Source organism: Procambarus clarkii, chromosome 30 (genome assembly GCF_040958095.1).
Source record: "Procambarus clarkii isolate CNS0578487 chromosome 30, FALCON_Pclarkii_2.0, whole genome shotgun sequence".
NCBI classification, from domain to species: Eukaryota; Metazoa; Arthropoda; class Malacostraca; order Decapoda; family Cambaridae; genus Procambarus; species Procambarus clarkii.
In genome coordinates, this window is record NC_091179.1 from 29,727,660 (window position 1) to 29,737,512 (window position 9,853).

At 45.7% G+C, this 9,853-nt stretch overlaps 2 protein-coding genes across 2 annotated transcripts; one reads left to right on the top strand and one right to left on the bottom strand.

The window, feature by feature from the left end:
- Nucleotides 1-4,512: 4,512 nt before the first annotated feature.
- Nucleotides 4,513-5,088, bottom strand: LOC138370007 (uncharacterized protein in mobD 3'region-like). Its single transcript, XM_069333774.1, has one exon. It carries the CDS (start codon nt 5,086-5,088, stop codon nt 4,513-4,515), a length of 576 nt encoding a protein of 191 aa, XP_069189875.1.
- Nucleotides 5,089-7,994: 2,906 nt separating this feature from the next.
- On the top strand, nt 7,995-9,530 carry LOC123765662 (mucin-22-like). Its single transcript, XM_045754346.2, has one exon. The coding sequence runs from the start codon at nt 7,995-7,997 to the stop codon at nt 9,528-9,530; it is 1,536 nt and encodes a 511-aa protein (XP_045610302.2).
- The last annotated feature ends 323 nt before the right edge of the window (nt 9,531-9,853 follow it).

The following is a 9,853-nucleotide window of genomic DNA, read 5'->3' on the forward strand; positions in this document are numbered from 1 at the left end:
AGTCCACGTATCAGAGCAGCTGGCCATACAGGTGTCCACTTAACAGAGCAGCTGGCCATACAAGTGTCTACTTAACAGAGCAGCTGGCCATACAAGTGTCTACTTAACAGAGCAGCTGGCCATACAAGTGTCCACTTAACAGTGCAGCTGGCCATACAAGTGTCCACTTAACAGAGCAGCTGGCCATACAGGTGTCCACTTAACAGAGCAGCTGGCCATACAGGAGTCCACGTACCAGAGCAGCTGGCCATACAGGTGTCCACTTAACATGGCAGCTGGCCATACAGGTGTCCACTTAACAGAGCAGCTGGCCATACAGGTGTCCACTTAACAGAGCAGCTAGCCATACAGGTGTCCACTTAACAGAGCAGCTGGCCATACAGGTGTCCATGCACTTAACAGAGCAGCTGGCCATACAAGTGTCCACTTAACAGAGCAGCTGGCCATACAAGTGTCCACTTAACAGAGCAGCTGGCCATACAGGTGTCCACTTAACAGAGCAGCTGGCCATACAGGTGTCCACTTAACAGAGCAGCTGGCCATACAGGAGTCCACGTATCAGAACAGCTGGCCATACAGGTGTCCACTTAACAGAGCAGCTGGCCATACAGGTGTCCACTTAACATGGCAGCTGGCCATACAGGTGTCCACTTAACAGAGCAGCTGGCCATACAGGTGTCCACTTAACAGAGCAGCTAGCCATACAGGTGTCCACTTAACAGAGCAGCTGGCCATACAGGTGTCCATGCACTTAACAGAGCAGCTGGCCAAACAGGTGTCCACTTAACATGGTAGCTGGCCATACAAATGTCCACTTAACAGAGCAGCTGGCCATACAAGTGTCCACTTATCAGAGCAGCTGGCCATACAAGTGTCCACTTAACAGAGCAGCTGGCCATACAAGTGTCCACTTAACAGAGCAGCTGGCCATACAGGTGTCCACTTAACAGAACAGCTGGCCATACAGGTGTCCACTTAAGAGCAGCTGGCCATACAGGTGTCCACTTAAAAGAGCAGCTAGCCATACAGGTGTCCACTTAACATGGCAGCTGGCCATACAGGTGTCCACTTAACAGGGCAGCTGGCCATACAGGTGTCCACTTAACAGAGCAGCTAGCCATACAGGTGTCCACTTAACAGAGCAGCTGGCCATACAGGTGTCCACTTAACATGGCAGCTGGCCATACAGGCGTCCACTTAACAGAGCAGCTGGCCATACAAGTGTCCACTTAACAGAGCAGCTGGCCATACAAGTGTCCACTTAACAGAGCAGCGCTCCATACAAGTGTCCACTTAACAGAGCAGCTGGCCATTCAAGTGTCCACTTAACAGAGCAGCTGGCCATACAGGTGTCCACTTAACAGAGCAGCTAGCTATACAAGTGTCCACTTATCAGAGCAGCTGGCCATACAAGTGTCTACTTAACAGAGCAGCTGGCCATACAAGTGTCCACTTAACAGTGCAGCTGGCCATACAAGTGTCCACTTAACAGAGCAGCTGGCCATACAAGTGTCCACTTAACAGAGCAGCTGGCCATATTGGTGTCCACTTAACAGAGCAGCTGGCCATACAGGAGTCCACGTATCAGAGCAGCTGGCCATACAGGTGTCCACTTTACAGAGCAGCTGGCCATACAAGTGTCTACTTAACAGAGCAGCTGGCCATACAAGTGTCCACTTAACAGAGCAGCTGGCCATACAAGTGTCCACTTAACAGAGCAGCTGGCCATACAGGTGTCCACTTAACAGAGCAGCTGGCCATACAGGTGTCCACTTAACAGAGCAGCTGGCCATACAGGAGTCCACGTATCAGAACAGCTGGCCATACAGGTGTCCACTTAACAGAGCAGCTGGCCATACAGGTGTCCACTTAACATGGCAGCTGGCCATACAGGTGTCCACTTAACAGAGCAGCTGGCCATACAGGTGTCCACTTAACAGAGCAGCTAGCCATACAGGTGTCCACTTAACAGAGCAGCTGGCCATACAGGTGTCCATGCACTTAACAGAGCAGCTGGCCATACAGGTGTCCACTTAACATGGTAGCTGGCCATACAAATGTCCACTTAACAGAGCAGCTGGCCATACAAGTGTCCACTTATCAGAGCAGCTGGCCATACAAGTGTCCACTTAACAGAGCAGCTGGCCATACAAGTGTCCACTTAACAGAGCAGCTGGCCATACAGGTGTCCACTTAACAGAACAGCTGGCCATACAGGTGTCCACTTAAGAGCAGCTGGCCATACAGGTGTCCACTTAAAAGAGCAGCTAGCCATACAGGTGTCCACTTAACATGGCAGCTGGCCATACAGGTGTCCACTTAACAGGGCAGCTGGCCATACAGGTGTCCACTTAACAGAGCAGCTAGCCATACAGGTGTCCACTTAACAGAGCAGCTGGCCATACAGGTGTCCACTTAACAGAGCAGCTAGCTATACAAGTGTCCACTTATCAGAGCAGCTGGCCATACAAGTGTCTACTTAACAGAGCAGCTGGCCATACAAGTGTCCACTTAACAGTGCAGCTGGCCATACAAGTGTCCACTTAACAGAGCAGCTGGCCATACAAGTGTCCACTTAACAGAGCAGCTGGCCATATTGGTGTCCACTTAACAGAGCAGCTGGCCATACAGGAGTCCACGTATCAGAGCAGCTGGCCATACAGGTGTCCACTTTACAGAGCAGCTGGCCATACAAGTGTCTACTTAACAGAGCAGCTGGCCATACAAGTGTCCACTTAACAGTGCAGCTGGCCATACAAGTGTCCACTTAACAGAGCAGCTGGCCATACAGGTGTCCACTTAACATGGCAGCTGGCCATACAGGTGTCCACTTAACAGAGCAGCTGGCCATACAGGAGTCCACGTATCAGAGCAGCTGGCCATACAGGTGTCCACTTAACATGGCAGCTGGCCATACAGGTGTCCACTTAACAGAGCAGCTGGCCATACAGGTGTCCACTTAACAGAGCAGCTAGCCATACAGGTGTCCACTTAACAGAGCAGCTGGCCATACAAGTGTCCACTTAACAGTGCAGCTGGCCATACAAGTGTCCACTTAACAGAGCAGCTGGCCATACAGGTGTCCACTTAACATGGCAGCTGGCCATACAGGTGTCCACTTAACAGAGCAGCTGGCCATACAGGAGTCCACGTATCAGAGCAGCTGGCCATACAGGTGTCCACTTAACATGGCAGCTGGCCATACAGGTGTCCACTTAACAGAGCAGCTGGCCATACAGGTGTCCACTTAACAGATCAGCTAGCCATACAGGTGTCCACTTAACAGAGCAGCTGGCCATACAGGTGTCCATGCACTTAACAGAGCAGCTGGCCATACAAGTGTCCACTTAACAGAGCAGCTGGCCATACAAGTGTCCACTTAACAGAGCAGCTGGCCATACAGGTGTCCACTTAACAGAGCAGCTGGCCATACAGGTGTCCACTTAACAGAGCAGCTGGCCATACAGGAGTCCACGTATCAGAGCAGCTGGCCGTACAGGTGTCCACTTAACAGAGCAGCTGGCCATACAGGTGTCCACTTAACATGGCAGCTGGCCATACAGGTGTCCAGTTAACAGAGCAGCTGGCCATACAGGTGTCCACTTAACAGAGCAGCTAGCCATACAGGTGTCCACTTAACAGAGCAGCTGGCCATACAGGTGTCCACTTATCAGAGCAGCTGGCCATACAAATGTCCACTTAACAGAGCAGCTGGCCATACAAGTGTCCACTTATCAGAGCAGCTGGCCATACAAGTGTCCACTTAACAGAGCAGCTGGCCATACAAGTGTCCACTTAACAGAGCAGCTGGCCATACAAGTGCCCACTTAACAGAGCAGCTGGCCATACAAGTGTCCACTTATCAGAGCAGCTGGCCATACAAGTGTCCACTTAACAGAGCAGCTGGCCATACAAGTGTCCACTTAACAGAGCAGCTGGCCATACAAGTGCCCACTTAACAGAGCAGCTGGCCATACAAGTGTCCACTTAACAGAGCAGCTGGCCATTCAAGTGTCCACTTAACAGAGCAGCTGGCCATACAAGTGTCCACTTAACAGAGCAGCTGGCCATACAGGTGTCCACTTAACAGAGCAGCTGGCCATACAGGTGTCCACTTAACAGAGCAGCTGGCCATACAGGTGTCCACTTAACAGAGCAGCTGGCCATACAGGTGTCCACTTAACAGAGCAGCTGGTCATACAGGTGTCCACTTAACAGAGCAGCTGGCCATACAGGTGTCCACTTATCAGAGCAGCTGGCCATACAGGTGTCCACTTATCAGAGCAGCTGGCCATACAGGTGTCCACTTATCAGAGCAGCTGGCCATACAGGTGTCCACTTATCAGAGCAGCTGGCCATACAGGTGTCCACTTAACAGAGCAGCTGGCCATACAGGTGTCCACTTAACAGAGCAGCTGGAGCAAAATACGTTCCCACAAGAGAACATCTGCTATTGCAGATGTTCATCAGATTGGTTAATTAGTTCTTCAGACATTCTCAGAACAGACCAACTTATACCATAATCTGGTTTGAGATGGGATGGAACGCCACAAGAACAGCATCAGAACACTGAGATGCTGTGAGAACAGCATCAGAACACTGAGATGCTGTGAGAACATCATCAGAACACCGAGATGCTGTGAGAACAGCATCAGAACACTGAGATGCTGTGAGAAGAGCATCAGAACACTGAGATGCTGTGAGAACAGCATCAGAACACTGAGATGCTGTGAGAACAGCATCAGAACACTGAGATGCTGTGAGAACAGCATCAGAACACCGAGATGCTGTGAGAACAGCGTCAGAACACCGAGATGCTGTGAGAACAGCGTCAGAACACCGAGATGCTGTGAGAACAGCATCAGAACACCGAGATGCTGTGAGAACAGCATCAGAACACCGAGATGCTGTGAGAACAGCGTCAGAACACCGAGATGCTGTGAGAACAGCGTCAGAACACTGAGAGACATGGAGAACAGCGTCAGAACACTGAGAGAAATGGAGAACAGCGTCAGTACACTGAGATACATGGAGAACAGCGTCAGTACACTGAGATACATGGAGAACAGCGTCAGTACACTGAGACATGGAGAACAGCGTCAGAACACTGAGATACATGGAGAACAGCGTCAGTACACTGAGAGACATGGAGAACAGCGTCAGAACACTGAGATACATGGAGAACAGCGTCAGTACACTGAGAGAAATGGAGAACAGCGTCAGAACACTGAGATACATGGAGAACAGCGTCAGTACACTGAGATACATGGAGAACAGCGTCAGTACACTGAGACATGGAGAACAGCGTCAGAACACTGAGATACATGGAGACCAGCGTCAGTACACTGAGAGACATGGAGAACAGCGTCAGAACACTGAGATACATGGAGAACAGCGTCAGTACACTGAGAGACATGGAGAACAGCGTCAGTACACTGAGCAACCAAGAGAACAACATCAGTATAATGAAATACAGCTAGAACAGGAGACGGGGAACTTTCTATGACATTACCTGAAATCTATCTGTTGTCTATCTATATAGACATATAGATATTATTGTCTATCTATCTGAAATCTATCTATATTACCGCACATTCTTAAGTAAACGAACATAAGCTAATGCTAAATGTTATTAAAATGAAGAATAACTTCTCTCAAGGCGACGAATTAATAAAAAGACTTTAAAAAGTCTTTATATATATATATATATATATATATATATATATATATATATATATATACGACTGAAAACTCACACCCCAGAAGTGACTCGAACCCATACTCCCAGGAGCAACGCAACTGGTAACTACAGGACGCCTTAATCCGTTCGACCATCACGACCGGACAAAAGGAAGTGATAGCCGAAGCTATTTGAACCACTTCCCCGCCGGCACTCGGATGGTAATCTTGGGCATAGCATTTTATCAAATCACCTCATTCTTTGGAGCACACGTGAGGAACACAAATGTGAACAAGCCTGAATGGTCCCCAGAACTATATGCGACTGAAAACTCACACCCCAGAAGTGACTCGAACCCATACTCCCAGGAGCAACGCAACTGGTAACTACAGGATGCCTTAATCCGCTTGACCATCACGACCGGACAAAAGGAAGTGATCATCTTAACCTATTATCTTATATACCTGCATTTGGGTGAGGTGATATGTTACAACAGTTTTGGATGAGGTGAAAACAAACTTTCAACACAAGACAGAACACGAAATAATGGGTATAAATTGGGTAAATTAAAGGGAAGAATGGAAGTAACTGCAAAGGGCCTATTGGCCCATATTTCTTGATGCTTCTATATTGGTGCGGAGTCTTGAAGTGGGTAGAATATAGTTGTGCATTAATTGGCTGTTGGTTGCTGGTGTTGACTTCTTGATGTGTAGTGCCTCGCAGATGTCAAGTCGCCTGCTATCGCTGTATCTATCGATGATTTCTGTGTTTTTTGTTAAGACTTCTCTGGTGATGGTCTGGTTGTGGGAAGAGATTATATGTTCCTTAATGGAGCCCTGTTGCCTATGCATCGTTAATCGCCTGGAAAGAGATGTTGTTGTCTTGCCTATATACTGAGTTCTTTGAGGCTTACAGTCCCCAAGTGGGCATTTGAAGGCATAGACGACATGGTCTCTTTTACAGCGTTCTGCTTTGTGTCTGGAGAGTTTCTCATGAGTAGATTGGCCGTTTTTTTTGGTTTTATAGTAAATCGTCAATTGTATCTTCTAGAAGAAGAAGATTACTAGAAATAAAAATGAATTTTGGAGAATTGATTTTTCAATTACCATCGACAGTGAAAAGAAACATAAGAAATATTGAGAAAATTCGTGTTAGAATTATTAATCTTACTTTTTCGGTCATATTTAATAATATATGTTTACAAGAAAGACTGCTACCAAAATATACTAATATATATATATATATATATATATATATATATATATATATATATATATATATATATATATATATATATATATATGTATATATATATAGGGAGGGTGAAGACAGGTGAAGAGAGTGTGTGTAATCAGGGGGAAAGGAAAATAGGGGAATGAGCTGGAAGGAACAGGGAGTGAATGTTGAAGCAAATAGGGATTGTTAGTGGCGAGAGTTGGGTATCGTGTGTTGGGGGTGATGGGAAGGGTGTATTCGGGGAGATGGGGAGGGTGTATTGGGGGTGATGGGGAGGATGTGTGGGTGGGAGGGAATACAATAGGAGGAGTAACCGGCTGCGCCCGGGTCCCCACATCCCCTCTTTCTCTCCCAATCTTTTCCCTCCCTCTCTCATCTCTCTTTACCTCTCCATCCCGTTTCTTTCCATCTTCCAGGTACTGCTTTCACCACCTTCTATCCTAACATTTAATATGCTACATGAGTCAGACTGAGGAGGGATTTTTTAGTTAAAGTGCTTAGAAGTTAGTAGCATTAGCATTTCCCGCGAAGGGAAGCCATGGGGCTCCACCACGACCATCCTATGTACTACCCATAACCCAGACCATTTACCTTGCAAAGTTTTGTAAGGCTAGCCTTAGGCATCTGGTCGCCTGTGTTGAACAAAACGAATATATTTTCCAGCTAAAGCCGACCCACTGCCGCTGGGGTGTAGGTCCACACACACACACACAGATGACACACCCACAAACACACCCTACGGGGAAAATATTTTTAAATTAACATATTTTATACCCATGCGTTGTTTAAGGAAAATATCATGTTATTAAAAATATGACCGTAAAATTTTAAATAAATTAATTAGTTTAACATGCCGACAGGTGATGTCTTTTTTCATAGTGAATTGAAATCGTCAATTTTTTAAACTTATCTAAATGTCAGAAGAACAGAAGACCATTAATTTCTAATCAAAAATTATGATAAATTAATGCCTCTTGTTTGTGGAGGAAAAAGGTCTGTAAAAACTGCCAGAGAAAATAATAAAAATATTACGACTTTTAGAGAGAAATGACAAGCGAGTCACAGAGCCTTCAGAAGGATGGACTGGGATTACATTCATAGTGTAGGGATTACTAGTGTAGGGATTACTAGTGTAGGGATTACTAGTGTAGGGATTACTAGTGTAGGGCTTACTAGTGTAGGGATTACTAGTGTAGGGATTACTAGTGTAGGGATTACTACTGTAGGGATTACTAGTGTAGGGATTACTAGTGTAGGGATTACTGCTGTAGGGATTACTAGTGTAGGGATTACTACTGTAGTGATTACTAGTGCTGAGATTACTAGTGTAGGGATTACTACTGTAGGGATTACTAGTGCTGAGATTACTAGTGTAGGGATTACTAGTGCTGAGATTACTAGTGTTGAGATTACTAGTGTAGGGATTACTAGTGTAGGGATTACTAGTGTAGGGATTACTACTGTAGGGATTACTGCTGTAGGGATTACTACTGTAGGGATTACTGCTGTAGGGATTACTACTGTAGTGATTACTAGTGCTAAGATTACTAGTGTAGGGATTACTACTGTAGGGATTACTAGTGCTGAGATTACTAGTGTAGGGATTACTAGTGCTGAGATTACTAGTGTAGGGATTACTAATGTAGGGTTTACTAGTGCTGAGATTACTAGTGTAGGGATTACTACTGTAGGAATTACTAGTGCTGAGATTACTAGTGTAGGGATTACTAATGTAGGGATTACTAGTGCTGAGATTACTAGTGCTGAGATTACTAGTGTAGGGATTACTGCTGTAGGGATTACTACTATAGGGATTACTGCTGTAGGGATTACTGATGTAGGGATTACTGCTTTAGGAATTACTGCTGTAGGGATTACTGTTGTAGAGATTACTACTGTAGGGATTACTGCTGTAGGGATTACTACTGTAGGGATTACTGCTGTAGGGATTACTGCTGTAGGGATTACTACTGTAGGGATTACTGCTGTAGGGATTACTACTGTAGGGATTACTAGAGCTGAGATTACTAGTGTAGGGATTACTACTGTAGCGATTACTGTTGTAGGGATTACTGCTGTAGCCATTTCTGGTGCTGTGATTACTAGTGTAGGGATTACTAGTGCTGAGATTACTACTGTAGGGATTACTAGTGCTGAGATTACTAGTGTAGGGATTACTAGTGCTGAGATTACTAGTGTAGGGATTACTATTGCTGAGATTACTAGTGTAGGGATTACTAGTGCTGAGATTACTAGTGTAGGGATTACTAGTGCTGAGATTACTAGTGTAGTGATTACTAGTGCTGTGATTACTAGTGTAGGGATTACTAGTGCTGAGATTACTAGTGCTGAGATTACTAGTGCTGAGATTACTAGTGTAGGGATTACTAGTGCTGAGATTACTAGTGTAGGGATTACTAGTGCTGAGATTACTAGTGTAGGGATTACTAGTGCTGAGATTACTTGTGTAGGGATTACTAATGTAGGGATTACTAGTGTAGGAATTACTAGTACTGAGATTACCAGTACTGTGTTTACCAGTGCTGGGCTTCCTAGTGCAACAATTACTAGTCAGAATCAAAAGCTTATTCGCAACAATTTAAACCAATCATGACAATTCTGGCTGGACTGAACAGGTGTACAGCTGCTCTGACTTGCATAATTCTGTATTATAAATGTTAATCCGTGCACGTACTAATTCACGGCCTTCAAGCGATGCTGCCCTTAACTTTGAACTGAAAACTGATGTTCTGGGTCAAGTGAACTTTTGCAACTAGCAGCACAATGGCTACAATCATCTGTATTGCAAGTGCTAGGAGGCTATCGTAGATGAGGCTACAATTACGTGGGTTACCAGTGCTTTACCTACAAGGGCTGGGGCTGTAGATGCTCCTGCTACAAGCAACATGACTGTGGTGGCATTTGCTTGAGCCACCA